General features: G+C 33.6%; 2 protein-coding genes across 5 annotated transcripts in view; one reads left to right on the top strand and one right to left on the bottom strand.

Moving 5' to 3' along the window:
• The window catches only part of LOC127166347 (transmembrane protein 125), a 41885-nt gene extending 35179 nt beyond the window's left edge, over nucleotides 1-6706 (top strand). Inside the window, exon 5 of one of the 2 annotated variants that reach the window (XR_007827888.1) lies at nucleotides 6697-6706. The gene's annotated coding sequence lies outside the window, so the exon portion shown is untranslated. Of the gene's footprint in view, nucleotides 1-5427; nucleotides 5438-6696 lie in introns of those variants that run through there. The other variant, XR_007827889.1, reaches the window with a different exon arrangement.
• c6h1orf210 (chromosome 6 C1orf210 homolog) lies at nucleotides 77-9348 on the bottom strand. 3 transcript variants are annotated; one of them, XM_051111533.1, is made up of 5 exons: nucleotides 8845-8974; nucleotides 4262-4379; nucleotides 3448-3898; nucleotides 1552-1644; nucleotides 77-1458 (listed from the first exon to the last, which is right to left on the bottom strand). In XM_051111533.1, exons 2-5 carry the CDS (start codon nucleotides 4364-4366, stop codon nucleotides 1064-1066), a joined length of 1044 nt encoding a protein of 347 aa, XP_050967490.1. In that variant the 5' UTR covers nucleotides 4367-4379; nucleotides 8845-8974; the 3' UTR covers nucleotides 77-1063. The 3 variants fall into 3 exon arrangements, with proteins under 3 accessions (XP_050967490.1, XP_050967492.1, XP_050967489.1); XM_051111535.1 differs by lacking the exon at nucleotides 8845-8974 and adding an exon at nucleotides 8450-8525; XM_051111532.1 differs by lacking the exon at nucleotides 8845-8974 and adding an exon at nucleotides 9220-9348 and having other exon boundaries at nucleotides 95-1458.
• Nucleotides 9349-19844: the final 10496 nt, after the last annotated feature.

The following is a 19844-nucleotide window of genomic DNA, read 5'->3' as shown; positions in this document are numbered from 1 at the left end:
CTTTCAGGTGACAATGCTTTATTAAAAAGTAGATACAAATAAAAAGCCTACCAACACGACATTCGTTTATAATGAAGTGAATGCCATGCAATGTTTAATTTGTGTTATATTATATAACAATATCAAAATACATAATAATATCATTAATAACCTTGTAATATTTAATTCTAGGCTAAGTAATAAAGTACACAAAGGCGGCGCCCAGTGGCCAATGAAAGAACGTTTTCTCAAAAAAAAAAAAAAAAAAATAGAAATGAAGAGAAACATACAAAATACAAAATATGTATGGTCCAGAACGCAATTGAAAGTAAATGTAAATCCAATTTCTAGAAAGACAATATATTAGACAATTAATTAATATTATCATTTAAAGTAAAGTGTTACAATAACTTTCATTAATAATGTCAACAAAAATTGTATAAATGCCTATATGCCTACTGTACATTCAAATGTCATTCAGCTTTGATTCATATATTTTCAGATGCTTTCAACAAAGTGGCCCTATAAACTATTTGGACGTGTCAAAATAGAGCAGAAAATATTAAAACAGAAAAGATTTTTCAGTAACACTTTACAATAAGGTGTCAATTGTTAACATTAGTTAATGTAGGGCCTATTAACTAACAAGATGAACTATGAACAATACATTTATTGCAGTATTTATTAATCTTTGCTAATGTTAGTTCATAAAAATAGTTGTTCGTTGTTAGTTCATGTTAGTTCACAGTGCATTAACTAATGTTAACAAACACAACTTGTGATTTTAATATTGTAATTTTGCATTAGTAAATGCTGAAATGCTAGTTCATGTTAACTAATGTAGTTACCTAATGTTAACTAGTGAACCTTATTGTAAAGCGTTATCGATTTTTCTTTGGAAATATTACACTAAGTAGCATAAGTCGTCAAATACTTAGGGCCACTGTATATTCTTCTCTTTTTTTTTTCAATGAATTATTCAAAAAAATAGTTCAGCAACTGATTATGAAGTATGTTTGTTTGTTAATGACTACTTAATGCAAGTTATTATAAATAAGATTTAACCTCATTACACATAATAATGCTAACCAATACTAAATTCAATCTCTTCCTCCTCATCATCGTCATCAGTCAGTGTTGCTGCTCTTGCGGCTCTCTCTGTCTCACTCGCTTGAATATAGTTGTCTTCAATAAACCCGTCGTCATCCTCCTCAGCGCCATTGGTAGGTGCAGCTGCGCGAGTCCCGGGGCCACCCTGGGTCGAGAATCCCACCTCAAAATTTGCAGGGTCACACTGACTCGTGGCATCTACTTCGCTGAGCCTGGAGTGTCTGTAGCTCGCCAGATACTTGTGCAAGACTTTGTACTTGGCCATCAAAGCGATAAAAATAGAGAGGGTGATAGCTGACCCCAGAACAGCCACAAGGACCTTCCAGCTTTCTGAAGACCTTTTGGGTTCACTTGTTGTTGAAGCTGAAACTGTTATTTATAATGGTTAGATTAGTCTCAGATGTAATCACAGGTAATAATGTAATCACACTAGATTGCATGGGAGAAAAAAAGGTTTTTGACCATTAGCACTTGTACTGTTGCTTTGTGGTTGTATTGTTGTCACTGCGAGTAGTTTACGAAGAAAGACTCCATGGTTGACATCCTTAGAATAGCCTGCAATGAGAAAAACAAATCATATTAAAAAATGATAGTCTATGCCCAATTCGATAGCTAAAAAAAGATTATGTTGTGTTTTGCTTACAAAACATTGCTTTGCAAATTGCTTATTCTTCCATATAAATATAATTTATTGCAGAGAAAACTGCTGAAAGACATAGTCCTCATCTAATGTTAGACCAACATATATAAAAAAATGCAATTCACTCATAAAATGACTTGAATGCCCATCTTTTGTGATTTGAAAGTTAAGTTAAGTTTCTGTTTTATATTTTATTTTGTGTTTTTATTTCATAATTATTATTTTTTTTATTATTTTGGAGTTGACTCAAAGTAAAAAATGTCAGGGTGATACAACTGTATTGATGTCATAATTAAAAAAAGGATTTATTAAAATACTGTTTTTTTTTTTTAACAAAAAACTAAAAAGTGGCTTGTAGTCTGTTATTATTAATAATAAATAATTTCTGCAAGAAAAAAATGGAAATTTTAAATAAAAAAATAAAATAAAATAAATGACAGTTTAATACAGATTGTAAAATGTCATGTGGTGTGAGTCCTCAAAAACAATCATTTCTGAATTAAAAGTAATTACAACAATAATTCAATATTTAAAACTGTTTTTAAAACATTAATTAAGATATGTACACTTGCATTTAAGGTGTAAGGAAATTATTTTTCATTTGATGGTTACACCACATTACATTTTTAAAGTCATTCAAATAAAACATCTCTTGAAAATGGTATTACAGTTTTTCAAATCCATATGAAACCAACATGAAACATTTCTAAGGAACAGAAACTACACTCCTAGTCAAAAGTTTTTTTTATAGATTTTTAAAGAAGTCTCATCAGCTCACTAAGCCTGCATTTATTTGATCCAAAGTACAGCAAAAACAGTAAAACTGTGAAACATTTTTACTATTTAAAATAACTGTTTTCTATTTGAATATATTTTAAAATGTAATTTATTCCTGTGATTTCAAAGCTGAATTTTTAGCATCATCACTCCAGTCACATGATCCTTTAGAAATCAATCTAATATTCTGACTTACTGCTCAAAAAACTTTTATTATTATTATTATTATGTTGAAAACAGCTCAGCAGAATGTTTTCAGTTTTCTTTAATGAAAGTTCAGAAGAACTTATCTAAAATAAAAATCTTTTGTAACACTATAAATGTCTTTATTCATCATTTTTGATCGATTTAAAGCATAGCTGCTAAATAAAAGTATTTATTTATATAATTTCTATAATTTTTCTAGAATTTAATGTTACAAAAGCTTTTTATTTCAGATTATGCTGATTTTTGGATCTTTCTATTCATCAAACAATCCCGGAAAAAAACATACTGTTTTAAATATTGATCATAATAATCAAAAGATAACAACAACAACAACAATAATAATAATAATAAATGTTTCTTGAATAGCAAATCAGCATATTAGAATGATTTCTGAAGGATCACGTAACACACTGAAGACTGGAGTAATGATGCTGAAAATTTAGCTTTGATCACAGGAATAAATTACATTTTAAAATATATTCAAACAGAAAGCAGTTATTTTAAATACTAAAAATATTTCAAAATTGTACTGTTTTTGCTGAACTTTTGATCAAGTAAATGTAGACTTGGTGAGCAGAAGAGACTTCTTTGAAAAACATAAAAAATCTTACTGTTCAAAAACTTTTGACTGGTAGTGTAGATTTGTAAAAGATTTCTATTGTTCACTCCAACTGTACCTCACTAACCTAAGTAATGAACAAAATCTAATACAGATGAGATAAAAGTCTTCATACCATCATAGTGGTCATCCTGTGCTGTGCGTTTTGATGCTCTGCTAATCAATACTCTGTCTCCCACTTTCTGTCTGTTATTCTCTTCTCCTCTGATTTCCACAAACGGACTCAATCTCAGGTCTTTAACTGCAGTCGACTGAACGTCCCCCAGGAAGAGCATCTGTAAACTGGAAAGGCCGGTCAGAGCGTCTGCCTCCACTGTGGCCAGTTTACACCTACTCAGGTCTAGTACTTTAAGAGAAGAAAAGCTGTAGAGATGCTCTTTTAACAGTAGGGGGAGGTAGTTGCCTGATAGGTTGAGTGAAACTAAATGGCTGAAGAGGTTCAGCCGCTTGAAGTTATCAGTGTGGGTCAAGTCTAAGAGATTGTCAGACAGGTCCAGTTCGGTTACGTTTGTCCAGATGTGCTTTGGTACTGATGTAAGTCTTTTCCCACTACAGTCAAATGCAGCCTGAAAATAAAAGCAAAAAAAAAAGGTATATGGTTATGAAACTTACTTCTGGAATCAGCAAGAGTCAATTGAAATTGTATTAGAGGATTAAAAACAAACAAACATGCATTTACATATACTATAATTTAGCTCTGTTCAGTAAAGATGTAAAAAAAAAGTTAAAAAGGCCATATTACCCACTTGCGGTTTTAAACAATAAACAAGAAATGTATTTTCTCACCACTTGAACCACTAACAGACTGGGTAAACCTCTGTCACCAAAAACAGGAAACAAGTGCCTACAAACAGGATACTCCTGATGTAGCAGCACTTGCTCTGGCTCAGGGAACAAAAGAGGCCAGAGTGTGTGTTGTTTTTCCTCACCGTCTTTCTGTTGACCGTACATGGGCCCACGGTCTGGAGTGTGTAGCATGATCCTGAGACCCAAAAACACAGGAGCACACACACTTTGTGTGCAGCAGACCCCATGTTTTCCTGCTTCCTGCACAAATCACAGTTAAAGATGATAAATGGCAAACACTGCAATGACCTTCAGCACTGCAAAAGCTTGAGTTCTGGTGCCGTTTCATAATTGTATGTCAAATGAATCTTTGCTTTATTGGGTAGTCAAGGCTGGTTATTGACCCTGTCAGAACAATGGAAAGAATAGAAAACATCCCACACACTTTGTAGCTAGCAAATCTGCATTTGCAACTGCAAAATGTGGTACAAACTTATCAATTTTTACAAACTTTTTTGTTGGTGCAACCTAATATAGATTTCAATTACATTACCAGTCAAAAGTTTTTGAACAGTAAATGTTTTTTAAAGAAAGCTCTGCTGCTCACCAAGCCGGCATTTATTTGATTTAAAGCACAGCAAAAACAGTACAATTTTGAAATATTTTTACTATTTAAAATAACCGTTTTCTATTTTAATATATTTCAAAATATAATTTATTCCTAGGATTTCAATGCTGAATTTTTGGCATCATTACTCCAGTCACATGATTCTTCAGAAATCATTCTAATATGCATTTGCTGCTCAAAACACATTATTATTATATTGAAAACAGCTGAGTAGAATTTTTTCAAGTTCAGAAGAACATCATTTATCTTAAATAGAAACTTTTTGTAACACTATAAATGTCTTTATCATCACTTTTAATCAATTTAAAGCATCCTTGCTAAATAAAAGTATTAATTTATAGAATTTATTTCCCAAAAAATTATACTGACTCAGCAGAAGAGAGTTCTTTAAAAAAACATGACAAATCTTACTGCTCAAAAACTTTTGACTGGTAATGTATATATAAATTATATTTTAGACTCAATTAAAACACATTGTTTGTTACCATTTGAATGAAGCTCTATGAAAGTTAACATTTATAAAACACTTTGTTAAACATTTCTAAAATCTAAAATATTTTGTATGACAGTGTTTTTTTGAATTCTTTCAGTGCTCCATATATAAACCTATACGAAATTGTGTCATTACATCAATTGCAAATAATTAAAAAACATTCATGAGGTTCCTGTAAACAGCAACAGGAACTCTAACATGCTGACACATTTAGCGATCTACCACAAGACTCAGCATAATCCTACAACAAACAACAACTCCATGCATTTACTGTGAAGCACACAAGTTCTGTATTGTTTGTGAAGTAAACAATACAATTCTGCAAACATATTTAACCACAGAATGCTAAAACTGAGCAATAAGAATCTAATATAGTATATGGTGCAACCTAATATAGATTGATTCAATTACACTACCAGTCAAAAGTTTTAAAGTCTCTTTTGCTCACCAAGCTGGCATTTATTTGATTTAAAGTACAGCAAAAACAGTACAATTTTGAAATATTTTTACTATTTAAAATAACCGTTTTCTATTTGAATATATTTTAAAATATAATTTATTCCTAGGATTTCAAAGCTGAATTTTTAGCATCATTACTCCAGTCACATGATTCTTCAGAAATCATTCTAATATGCTGATTTGCTGCTCAAAACACATTATTTTTTATTATTATATTGAAAACAGCTGAGTAGAATTTTTTCAAGTTCAGAAGAACATCATTTATCTGAAATAGAAATCTTTTGTTACATTATAAATGTCTTTATCATCACTTTTAATCAATTTAAAGCATCCTTGCTAAATAAAAGTATTAATTTATATAATTTATTTCTCCAAGCTTTTGAATGGTATAGTGTATAATGTTACAAAGGCTTTTTTATTTCAGATAAATGCTGATCTTTGGATCTTTCTATTTACCAAAGAAGCCTAAAAAAAATTCAACTGCTTTGAATATTGATAATATTGATTTCTGAAGAATCATGTCACACTGAATACTGGAGTAATGATGCTGAAATTTTAGCTTTGATCACAGGAATAAATTACATTTAAAAATATATTCAAATAAAAAGCAGCTATTTTAAATAGTAAAAATATTTCACAATATTACTGCTTTTGCTGTATTTTGGATCAAACAAATGCAGGCTTGGCGAGCAGAAGAGAGTTCTTTAAAAAAACATGACAAATCTTACTGCTCAAAAACTTTTGACTGGTAATGTATATATAAATTATATTTTTGACTCAATTAAAACACATTGTTTGTTACCATTTGAATGAAGCTCTATGAAAGTTAACATTTATAAAACACTTTGTTAAACATTTCTAAAATCTAAAATATTTTGTATGACAGTGTTTTTTTGAATTCTTTCAGTGCTCCATATATAAACCTATACGAAATTGTGTCATTACATCAATTGCAAATAATTAAAAAACATTCATGAGGTTCCTGTAAACAGCAAAAGGAACTCTAACATGCTGACACATTTAGCGATCTACCACAAGACTCAGCATAATCCTACAACTAACAACAACTCCATGCGTTTACTGTGAAGCACACAATACAATTCTGTATTGTTTGTGAAGTAAACAATACAATTCTGCAAACATATTTAACCACAGAATGCTAAAACTGAGCAATAAGAATCTAAGATTCCAGAGAGTGACATAACAAGGTGCAATAAGGGTAATAAAGTACAAAAAAGTGTAATACAAAACAATAAAGTTGATGTGTGCTACAATTTAAAAGAACTTGTTTAAGTGACCAGGTAAACAACCTAAAAAATTAACTTCTGAATTGTTAATGATCGCAAATATATCGTGAAAATTGATCATAAATCCAATAATACTTGTCACTGCTACTATCTTAAAACAATTTTACTACCTTAGTGAAAAACAAATATACTAAAATGTATTTGAAATACAGTTATTTCATGATAAGTATACTACAAATTGTACTTGTAGTATGCTAAACTGATATACTTTAAAGTCTACTAAACTGGAAAAACTCATTTTGTACTTAATGCACTTTAAATGCGTGGAAGTAGTGATGAGGTCTAAAAAAAGATATACTTAAGTATATAAAGTGAAACTATTGCAAGTATACTTTAGGTACGGTTTAAATATCTTACATTTAAAAAACTATATTATTCAAAAATCACAAAATTCTCATCATCAGTGACATTAAAACACATTTTAGGCATAATACTAAGAAATGTGCATTGTACGCAAGTAGTACTCTAAATGAAGTTTAATTATGATTTTCATATCAGGAAGTCTCAAGCAACATGTCAGTAAATATGTTAACAGATTTGAACTATACTTAGTATGAAATAAATGTATTTTAAATATATTACTTGTTTTTAAACAACCTGGTCTTATAAGAAAGAGTCAGTATCTGAAGAGGGGGCAATTTTTTAAGAAAGAGTATGAAAGCATGCCTTTAAAACAGCCAGACTGCAGATTGCATAAAAAAATGCAAATTATGTTGTAAAATAGTTATGGATTGCCATAAGAATGTGTTGGAATAATACATGTGTACATACTTTACACTGTAAAAAAAACAATTTGTTGAGTCAACTTAAAATAATTTGTAACCTGGCTGCCTTAAAATTTTAAGTTCAGTCAACTCAAAAAAAGTTTATTCAACTTGAAATGTTAAATTATAGTAAGTGACAACTTAGATATTTGAGTTGAATCAACTTAAAATTTTAAGGCAGCTGGGTTACTTACCCATCTGTTAAGTTTAGCAAACACAAATATCTAAGTTGTTACTTAGTACAACTTAACATTTCAAGTTGACTAAACTTATTTTAGTTTAGTTTTAAGCTGACTCAACAAATTGTTTTTTTTATTTTTTTACAGTGTATGTATAAAGCAAACAGTGTTTTTATGTTTCATCTCACGGGCTTTAGCATTTCCTGCTTATCTCCTTGTGGCGTCCACAGGGGCCACATTTCATGGAGAGTTCAATATTTTTTTATAGGGGCCCTTCCTCTCGTTCCCTCCCTCTCCCACTATTCATTTCAGGCTGTAAACACTCCTTAGGAGCTGCTTTTATCTCTTCCTGTCTCAGGACGCCCCTGTAACAGCATACCTGCAGGATCTGAGTGTCAGCCAAGTTGGAAGTGTCTGCCTGTGCGTATGGTTATAAATGTGAGAAAGACAGCTTCAGAAAAGGTGCGGTAAAGGCAAGAACTGATAGGATCCTGAGTTCACCTTTATCTCCTTATGCTGCTTGCAAACTAACAGCCCACAGATGCTTTCCCAGACCTAAATGTGCAGGTCCGAACACACTGCGGAAATACGGCAGAGAAAGGAGTCTTTCACTTGACCTCCTCAAGATCAAATATACACTACATATACACCCACCTCTGTTGTATGTTACTGATTACATTGGCACCAAGGACTTTGTATTGTTGTTTTCGTATATAGAACAATCTGAAAACTATAATTTAAAATAAATAATTTAAATTGTTACCTGCATGAAGTTCCTGAAAAAGTTAGAACATTAAAATGTCTATATTTACGTTTCCCCTTAATATTTAGCTTTTTATTAGCATTAGTACAGTGCACAAAATAAGAAGTAGTAGTAGTAGTTGGGTTAGGCCTACCTTTTTAAATGTTCCTGTGATACATTAGACAATATTAAGTCTCATCCGTCAGTTTAGCAAGTAATGTGCGGTTAACTATGTTGATTCCCATAATAGTTCACTTTACCTTCCCTAGCAGTTGGCTTGTTGTGGTTGACAACAGAATGCAAAATAACATGAGGGTTGATAGGTGGAAATGTGTGGTCATCAAACATTATACTAGCAACCTTGAACAATGTATTAAGATATTGTCTTCCTCATATGTGCCAAAGAGATCACATGTTGGGTTTTGAATTGCTTTTGTCATGTTAAAAAGCTATTTAACAACCATATACATATCTAGAGATGAATTTAAGCATCAGAATACAGTGAAAGAAATGTTGTGAGGCAACTCACCTGAGATTTGGCTCTTCTGGTGATTCAGAATATGTCAAAACGAATGTTTTTTCTCCTCATGCATCACATTTAAACATGGGCAGGTTCATTTTGTTAGCCATTTCCAAGATTAAGGAAATGGCAGGTAGGTTGTGCAAAGGTTGCTGGAGGTGTGTCCTTAGCTTGTCATTCTTAGATGAAGTTAATTTGTAACTGGATGTCACATGGAGCTCTGTTTCTTCTATTTCACCTTGCAGTTGACATTTGAACTGATGACACAAAATATCACATACAAACACAAGTAATCTATAAACTTTAACACACAGTTTGTTTTTTATGTTTTAAACTATATCTAACTATATAATTTAGATTTATATAATATAAATATGTCACCCTGAACCACAAAACCAGTCATAAGAAGCACAGGTATATTTGAAGCTATAGCCAAAAACACATTGTATTTTGTCAAAATTATCTATTTTTCTTTTACGCCAAAAATCATTAGGATATTAAGTAAAGATCAGGTTCCATGAAGATGTTTTGTAAACTTCCTACTGTAAATATATCAAAACTTAATTTTTAATTAATAATATGCAATGCTTAGAACTTAATTTAGACAACTTTAAAGGCGATTTTCTCAATATATTTCTTTTTTTTTTTTTTGCACCCTCAGTTTCCAGAGGTTCAAATAGTTGTATCTCGGCCAAATATTGTCCTATCCTAACAAACCATACATCAATGGAAAGCTTATTTATCAGCTTTCGGATGATGTATAAATCTCAATTTTAAAAAAATTGACTCTTATGACTGGTTTTGTGGTCCAGGACTTTATTTTGCAATGCCAACCGGCTGAATGTACATTATCCCGCTTATCACATGGCTACTTGCCAGAAAACTGAATAATTAAGCACAAAATATTACTTTGATACGTGAACGTATAGGTTCTGTGAAGAAAGCAGTTGCTAGCAAGTGGCAAGTTCAGACTAGATGGCATTTCACCACATGAATAATTATGGCGATAAAAGCGGTTGATTTAAGATGAAACTGTTTTAAAATCTAACAGTTTGTTAATTATCTTACAATCCATTACAGTCGTAGCAAAATGGCAGCAGCTGCATTTGTATGACACAGGAGAGAGCAGGTCTGAGATACCAGGGATGACATAATTAAATAATTGTACACGCAATATTGATTTGAGTTTTAATATTTTACTAGCCAACCAAACGAAAAGCTTTCACAAAGAAAAAAAAATTATTATCAAGTGAATAATGCCGACTGCAGTTAGCCGGATAAGCCTGTGTTATTAGGCCTACTTGTCATTTTCAAAATGTTCTTTGCATATTACAAGAGCTTTTCACACAGCAATAAAAACTGTTATTCAACAAAATTGACATTAGATATTGGGATAGTCTTACAGATATGAAACAGGGATGATGTTTTTATGGGTGGAGTCTATCTGGTGACAGAAAATAACAGTTTTCAAGTGGCAGTCTATAAAGCCATGGAAAAAAAGAATAAAAAAAAGGTCAATTTGATTTTCTATTTAAAAATTCTGACTTTATTCTTGCAGTTCTGAGATTATATCTCACAATTCTAATAAGGAAAAAAAACCCCGTCATTCTGTCTTTTCCCCTCGGCTCAGAATAGGAGTTTATACCCCACACTTCTGGCTTTTTTCCCCTCAGAATTGACAAACTCACTATTTTTGAGTTAAATCGAGTTATAAAGTCTGAATTAGGAGATATAAACTAAAATTTGCGAGAAAAATAAAAGTCAGAATTGACAGATAAAATAAATAAATGATTTGTAAAAATGTTAACAGTAATAGGTTTAAATAATATTTCATGCTGTAACTGTAGGGCTAATACAACACGTCCCCTATGAACAGCATATGTGAATATTATGTAGACGTATTGTTTAAAGCAAATTTATGCTTTAAAAGTAGAGTTATCATAACAGTTTTCATCCATAGTATGTTAAAATATGTCAGCAAACACTAACAAAAATATTTATACAAAGTGCTTAAGGGATATATATTAGGTCTGATCTACATGAACAATCTACAATCTACATTAATTTGTACACTCACTCACTGACCACAGACAATGTGTTAAAAAAAAAAAAAAAAAGGAAAGGACGGATAGAGAATCACAGCACAGTATAAGTACAGCTGTGATGGCTTCATTCTCTTTAACAGGAAAAAACAACCTGAACTCCACAACAATGGATAGTTTGTCTTATAGGAGACACAAATGGTCAAGGTGTCCGTGTTTGGCACTTAAACTGCTGTTATTGCTGTTTGCATGAGAGCATCTGTCAGTATCTGGCATGTAACATATTTTTTTTTTATACATTCCTGTAGCTCAAACAGTAGAGCATAATGCTTGCAACAACAAGGTTACAGGGTCAGTTCAGGAATGCATGAACTGTTCAAATGTATACCTTAAATGCAATGTAAGTCACTTTGGATAAAAGTGCCTACCAAATAAGTTCATTTGTTTTTCTCCCCTCTCTTCATTGTGCCAAATCCGCCCCAAAGTTTTTGATATGTGACCCAGGCATCTCACATACCAGACCTATTGTTTTGCTGGGAAAGCCTATTCATCTGATCACTGTGGTGGTCTCACTCCCTTTTAGCATTTGAAAAACACTCATTTCCTTTGGTAATGGCAGCTGAAAATCAAGCTCCCTGCAAAAGAAAAGTAATTTGTCCTAGACGTACGTTAATTGTGATTTTATCGCCAAAGTGTTTTGCTTGGCTTCACTTAGTGTGTGAACACACACATTTCCACTTCTATGTGATCTGTGCTTTAATGCATTGCTACACTAGTCACAGTATATGTTCCCATCTTATATTAGGTGGCCTTAACTACTATGTAGCTACATTTAAATTAACCATTTGGTACAATGCACTTATTGTGCACTACATACATGTTTTTACATTGTACTTATATTTAAAAAAATACCTGCATGTAATTACATCTGTAATTAATTTCTATAATTAGGGGTTCAAGCACGTAGCGCTGAAAAGGATGGTAGTACTCACATCGCCTACAACGTCACCAAGGCTCGGCCCAATCGGTCTGACGGGGGTGCTACAGTGATCAAAAGTATGAAATCCCTTATAACTCCTAAACCGGCAATCGCAGGCACAAGTGTCTTATGTTGCTGGAATCCTTGGCTCAGACTGGACAAAACGCGTACCGAGTTTTGCCCATTAGCCTGGCAAAATTTTGGGGTATTTTGGATTTTTTCCAAAACCTACTTTTGCGAACTAGTCCTAGGTTGTTCGCCCGATCGGAACCAAACCATTGCAGAAAGATTCTCTGGAGACCATATATAAATAATTCTCAAAAAATGTTTACCTTTTGACTCACCGTCGCAAAGGGACGCCAAAACTTTTAAAAAGAGCAGGGACAGTATGAACAGTATGAGATATCTTCACCAAACTCTTACAGAATACTTATGTAAGAGCTCAATCTGAGGTTGCAGGACAAAAATAAATCGCAGAGCTTGGCAACTTGATGGCGTTATAAGAGGGAAAACATAAAAATGGCTATAACTACGCAACCATTTGTCCTATCAGAAAATCGCTGTTTATGGTCTTGGTCCAAAGTGGCACAAGCGTCTATAAGGACACTTGCATATCTCAAAAAACATGACCACCATTGGCCAATGAAGTATGAGTACCTATTAGACATGGATAACAGAGGCTGAACAGAATGAAACTCGGTGGGCCTATTTGACTCATGGCCCCAAAGGTCTGTGAGAAATTTGAAAGAAATCGTCCACTGGGGGGGGCGATATTGCATTTTTTAAGGGTGTAAATGATTGTGCACTGTGTGGTTTTTTGCACATACATGCGATAATTGTTTCATATGACAGAACTCCTCATTCCGGACAACTTTGCAAACTAGTCCTAGGTTTTTCGGTGCAGTGCAATTCTCTGGACTCTCTAGGTCAAAAATTATCAAAAAAAATGTTGAACATGATACAGTGCTGTATTTAAGACATACTGCTGCTGCACATATATAATAACCTGTAACAGATCTATACAGGTGGAGCTGGGGAGGTGGAGGGTTTCAGAGGAACTCTGAAAGCACGCTGCGAAATACTCTAGTGAATGCTAACCAGCTATTTAAGCGTAAAGCAGCAATCTCATTAACTGCATATGCAACATGAACCAATCAGCTTGCACCAAGTAGTTTAATGCTGTGAATATCATCAGTGTGCACAAACAACCCTTTGGAAAACTATAATGAGGTAGTTTAGGAAAGGAGCCTGTTTGAATTTACCCCTATAAAGCCTAAAAGAAAACTCAAAAATTCACGAAACCTGCTAAGCATATGCAACAGGTGATTCTAAACAAGCATTCAAAGTTTTAAGTAGATCGGACCACAGCTGACACTATCATAAATGTTGTCATACAGTCATAAATGTTACAAAACATAATATTTCTATGGTAAATTACCTGTATTTGCAAAAAAAGGCTTAATACATAATGTCTTTTTAAATATGTGCTTAAATGACTTAAAGCAGTTGAACCCCGGTAATTGCTGCTTGCAGCTATATTTACATTTAAAATTACACTATTGGCCCATTCCTTACACCTTAACTCACCCTTAAACTTACCCATACCACCAAACCTGTCACTAACCTTACCCGTATCCCACCTCAATAGCACCTCAAAAAAGTGTTTTGTAACACAATATGAACACAGTAAGTGCATTGTACTTATTTTTTGATTTAAGCACATAGTAGTTAAGGTCACGTACTAAAAATTGGGACCCAATATTTGCTCATGAAATTTTGCGGAAATACTGCTTATGTGACAACATCAGATTTCCAATGACTCAACCAAACTAGTCTGGATCATTTAAGTCACAACTTATCAGTTTGCGTTTGAATTAGTCCTGGTGTTTCAGCGTAAATGACTCACTGACTCAACGGAATCATTTAGTCCATTCCTTTAAACTACATAGACAGTTGTTCCTTGGTACACATTAAACAATTAACAGCTTACAGTTATTAACATATCACACATGAAGTTTGTGGTAAAAGTAGTTTGCAGCTAACTACATTTTTTGAGTATCCTGCCTAGCACTTACAAAATGAATTATTTATTGTAATATACAGTGGCCATGAATCCCAGTGTATGAAAGACTTTATCAATCTGAAAACATTACAGGGGGTTTGGTAAATAAAATATGAGAGGGAACTGCTACTCTTAGAAAAATGTGTTTCAAAATCGTCCAACTTAAATACGATTGTAAGTAATACAACAACGCTTCTATTGTCAGTGAAATGTCCTTGCAATAACTATTTCTGGGAATGAAACTGCATGCTGGACAACAGGGGACATTCTTAGGTATACATACCACTGCTGAGTACTGCTTTGTGCAGTTTTGAAATACCTGGGTCAAACTTCCATTCAAACCATAAAACTGATGGCAGCAGCTATTAATACAGTTCATTCATTAAAATCACCATTAGGACTCTCATGATTGATTCTGTAATTTTAGCAACCTTTGGGACGTCATTAAGAACCAGGTCTGCATGCTCAACCAGTGTACCAGCAGGAACTCCAAAATAAATTTGTGAGTTCTGGTTCAGACCCACTGCATGCTGGTTCAGAGGCAAGTGGTCATTACTCTAGCTGTTTTCTAGTGGGTCTCATGGGAACCGGGTGGTGGACTGAGCAAACACTCAGCAGACAGGAGACCAGCAGTTCTTCCTGTTTCTGCGTGCTTACTGTTTGATTCCTGCCAGTTTCCTGGTCACATATCAGCTCCCGCAGCACTGCTTCCTGCCAGAGTCTCCAGTGACTGCCGCTGTTAACCACGCTCAGTGTCACGCTCTCATGCACACTTATTACATTTTTCACTGTATCATTTTATGTCTGTATGGGATGACTACCTTTTTGATCATCTTCTTTGATTGAATTGTATCTTTTTTACACTTCATAGTCATGTCCGCGGTCAGTCTTACTGTGCAGTAGTCTACATGTCCTCCATGCAAAAGTTTACATATGCTTGTTATTAATTCTGTGTTGTTACCTGAATGATCCACAGTTGTTTTTTTTTTTTGTTTAGTAATAGTTGTTCATAAGTCCTTTATTTGTCCTGAGCAGTTAAACTGCCTGCTGTTGTTCAGAAATATCTTTCAGGTCCCACAAATTCTTTGTTTTTTTCAGCATTTTTGTGTATTTGAGTCCTTTCCAGCAATGACTGTATGATTTTGAGATCCATCTTTTCACACTGAGGACAACTGAGGGGCTCATATGCAAAGATTACAGAAGGTTCAAATGTTCACTGATGCTCCAGAAGGAAACACAATGTGCTAAGAGCCGGGGGGGTGAAAACTTTTGAACAGACTGAAGATGTGTACATTTTTCTTATTTTGCCTAAATCTAATCTTTTTTTCATTTAGAGCTGCCCTTCAGAAGATACTTATATGTTTCCCAGACGACAAAATAGGCTAAATTTAAACCTGATCTTTAAATTCAAAAGTTTTCACCCCCCAGTTCTTATCTAACTATTACTAAACACAAAAAAAAAGCCCCCCAAAAAAACAGCTGTGGATCATTCAGGTAACAACAAAGTATTAAGAATCAAGTGTACATAAACTTTTGAAAGTCAGGTCATTTTTATAAATTCAACTATTACTTTTTCTTGTGGACTACATGTAAACATCTTTTATGTGAAATATGTTATTCAGGTCAGTAATAAATAAAAAATAACATGCATTTTGCATGATCCCTCTTATTTTGGAAAAATAATTAACATTTTGCAGATTCTGCAAGGTGTATGTAAACTTTTGACTTCAACTGTATAAAGAATAATAAAGTATAATAAATAAAAACTTTTATATTAATTTTTTAAAAAGATGAAAAGATGCATAACAGAAATGACCTTGCTCATGTAGAAACATTATACTGTGTATGTGTGTTTTAAAAACTGTTCATAAAGCCATCCAGGTGCCTCTACCAAACTACACTACTGAGTTCTGTTACGATCCGTACTTCCTCACATTTGATCTGAATTAATGACACAGCATTCTTTACTAATTGAGGAAAATGGGTCAGACATGTTCACCTATTAACCAAACATTTCCAAAATCTCAACTTGTACACTCAGCTGGGGTCATATCCATTTGTTGATGTTGAACATAATAGACTCATACTTTGGCCGTCTTCTTAATTTTTCGCTTTAAGCGTGTGCCAGCAGAAGTCTAAATCATTCATTTATATATAGTCAGAAATGACATACACAGATGTAACAGATCTGTAGGAAGTACCGCTTCTGTCGTCCATCCTCTCCATTGTGCGCTCCAAATTCAGTCTGTGTAGTGACCCCTCGCTGATCCCCGCGGCCTCTTCATCCTATGATATACATGGATGTGAATGGCACTGGAAGAGCTGGCAGAGAGCTAGACCCATGGCGAGATGCCCTGCTGTTTGCGGAACATGGATTTCCACTGTTCTACCACACCCTGAGCCAACATGGAAATGAGAGGCTAGACTGATGTTTATTGTTCTTAGATAAGGTCCTATATATTAACATTTCAAAACCACAATGGTAACCATGTAAGCAATACTGTAAATGAACAGCCAGAGTCATAAAGAGTGAATTATGAGTTCAAATTCATGGCTTATGTGCAAAATCACACAATCAAAAGTTTGAGATTTACCAAGTGTGCATTTAGTTGATCAAAAATACAGTAAAGCTATTATTTAAAACAACTATTTCTATTTTAATATATATTTTTCCTTATTACTGCTGTGAAGGCAAAGCTGAATTTTCAGCAGCCTTTAATCCAGACTTTAATGTCACACGATCCTTCAGAAATCATTCTCATATGATTTTCTGCACAAAAAAACTTTTTTTCATGATTCTCTGATGAATCAAAATGTCAAAAGAACAGCATTTGTTTGAAATAGAACATTATGTATTTATGTAAAAATCTTTACTGTCACTTTTCCCATATGCAGAGGTAATATATGTACATGTCCTAAATTTTCATATATAAACTATATTGCCATATGCAGTAAAATTACATATGAAACCTATGAGAACAATTCTATAGATTAACATATATATCTAGCCCATACAAACATATGTATGTTTATGTATGTGTTTTTTTTGGACACGTATGTGATCTACATATATATCCATCCTAAAACCTGTCGATAAATGTTGATATCATAAGTAAATATAAATAATAAATATTGTATTTTCAAAGTTCTATATATATATATATATATATGTGTGTGTGTGTGTGTGTGTGTGTGTGTGTGTGTGTATACATATAAATAATACAATATATATTGTTGACATATAAGGTTGCTACATATAAAAGAATATACTAATATATATATACTAATATACTAATTTTACTATAGGAATTTCATATATGTTATAAATTTATAGCTTCATCTACCCAGAGAATGTACATATGATAAAATTACATATCGCCTTTTAGGTAACACATATAGCAACATAACTTTTCATATTACATTTCTGCATTAGTATTTGTATCTACATTTTCTTGTTTATTTAAAAAGAAATTGTTAAATTTATATAAGAGAAATGGGATCTTGTAACATTTCTTTTACTTTTTATTTATACATTTATCTATTTATTTTTTAATAATTCTGAATTAAAGGGATATTTCATCCAAAAATTTAAATTACCCCATGATTTATTCGCCCTCAAGCCACCCTAGGTGTATATGACTTTCTTCTTTCAGACGAATACAATTGGAGTTAAATTAAAAAATGTCCTAGCTCTACCAGGCGTTATAATGGCTGTTGAGATTTTGAAGTCCAATAAAGTGCATCCATCCATCATAAAAGGTGCCTCCTGAAGCAAACTGATGTGTGTGTGTGTGTGTGTGTGTGTAAAGAAAACATCTATATTTAAAACTTCATAAACCATAATATCTAACTTCCACTAACTGTTAAGTGGTGAGGAGAGAGCAAAACAAAACACCGGTCATCATGAAGTACAAACAAAAAAACAAAACAAACAAAAAAAAAAGGTTGGAGGATTTCAATATAAGCCAAGCGGAGGCTGGTTTTCCTTTGCTAAACTTTGCTAAAAGGAAACTTTGCTTCATTCGCTTCTGTAAACAAAACTTAGTTCCGCAAGACCTACGCTACATCTACGTCCTACGTCATCTGCTGGAACGCCACTCTCTTGTGAACGTGTGTATAACAGTTAGCGGAAGCTAGAGATTTATGTTTATAAAGTTTTAAATCGGATAAAAATGCATTGATTCACTTGTTAACCCTCTAGAGTTTATTGGACTTCTATTGAACTATTGAATCTCGACCGCCATTCACTGCCATTATAAAGCTTGGAAGAGCCAGGACATTTTTATATATAACTCCAATTGTATTTGTCTGAAAGAAGAAAGTCATGTACAGCTAGGATGGCTTGAGGGTGAGTAAATCATGGGCCAATTTTCCTTTTGGGGTGAACTATCCCAATGTAAAATATAAATATTCCATGCAGACTTTTCTTAAACAAGACTAGTCCAGAAAAGTAGAATTAGAAAACCCTTGATCTGGATGCGCAGTGGTTAGGGAGGTTTGCCCCACAATATGTTGTTTTATGTGTAGGAATGAAAGCAACGGAAATATGAATTGAGAGTGTAAGAGTGGGCAGGGTGAAGATGTCTCTGGCTGCACATGCACCTCTTGAGACAAAAGCTGAGGAGCGGATATGCCCTTTCACCTCTTTTTCCCTTCCTTTGTCCTTTGTTTTTTTACCCTCTCTCTCTTTCTCTTGTACTTACACTCTCCACATCCTCTTATTTCAGCTTTCCTATCCTTGACCCTATCAGTTCAAGATCCTCTTATGTCTGTCACTTTACATCTGGCTGACTAGGTAAAAAACACAAAGACATCTTCTTTTCCCTCAAACCGGCGTGTTTATTATTTCACGGATATGAAAACTCATCCATGCCAGATGGAAATTTTGACATGCTTGTTCCATTGGGCTGATAGTGAACTTGTATGAGTTTTCAACAAACATCATTTTAAGACGTGTGGGAAGAGATGACTGATTTTCAAGGAGAGGTTTTACGGCTGATGCTGTAATTTTAGCCCCGCTATCGCAAGAGGAATTCCGGCAGTGACCTAATGGTATAATGGAGCACCTATAGTGGTATGGGTCCCATGGTGAGCTTCCTCAACAGGGCTGCATGCCCATGAGACCGGCTCCTGTATCGGCAGCTTACACTCTCACACTTCCACAATGAATGCAGCGGCGCTCAAGGAGTAAGTCGTGCGTGTGGAGGCCTGCCAGCTCTCATCACAATGGGTGGAAATGGGAATTTAATACAAACTTTCTCACATAGCCACAATACATCTAATAACACTCACAGTTGTCCCCTCCCTAGTCAATAACAATTATAGTTGTATTTATGATTTAATCATGCTAACGCATGAGATTCCCACAATTTATCTTGCTTAAATGACATACAAGTCTTTACAGTCACTTTTGGTCAATTTAATGCATCCTTGCTGAGCCATTGCTGAACTGACCCCAAACTTTTGAATGATAGTGAATGTATTTTATGCGTAAATACAGAACTTTTTCTTTTTCTTTTTCTGGCTGTTTATAAATTCAACAAGATTTTAT

Source organism: Labeo rohita, chromosome 6, assembly GCF_022985175.1.
Source record: "Labeo rohita strain BAU-BD-2019 chromosome 6, IGBB_LRoh.1.0, whole genome shotgun sequence".
Classification (NCBI taxonomy): Eukaryota; Metazoa; Chordata; class Actinopteri; order Cypriniformes; family Cyprinidae; genus Labeo; species Labeo rohita.
This window is presented reverse-complemented; position numbering and strand designations above follow the sequence as displayed.

Excerpts from the sequence above, each read along its gene's own strand:
- c6h1orf210 (XM_051111532.1), bottom strand. The coding sequence starts at position 4,366 with ATGGGGTCTGCTGCACACAAAGTGTGTGTGCTCCTGTGTTTTTGGGTC. Across the intron at positions 3,899-4,261 it reads GTACGGTCAACAGAAAGACG|GCTGCATTTGACTGTAGTGG; the intron begins GTGAGGAAAAAC and ends TTTTATTTTCAG. Across the intron at positions 1,645-3,447 it reads ACAGGATGACCACTATGATG|GCTATTCTAAGGATGTCAAC; the intron begins GTATGAAGACTT and ends TTCTCATTGCAG.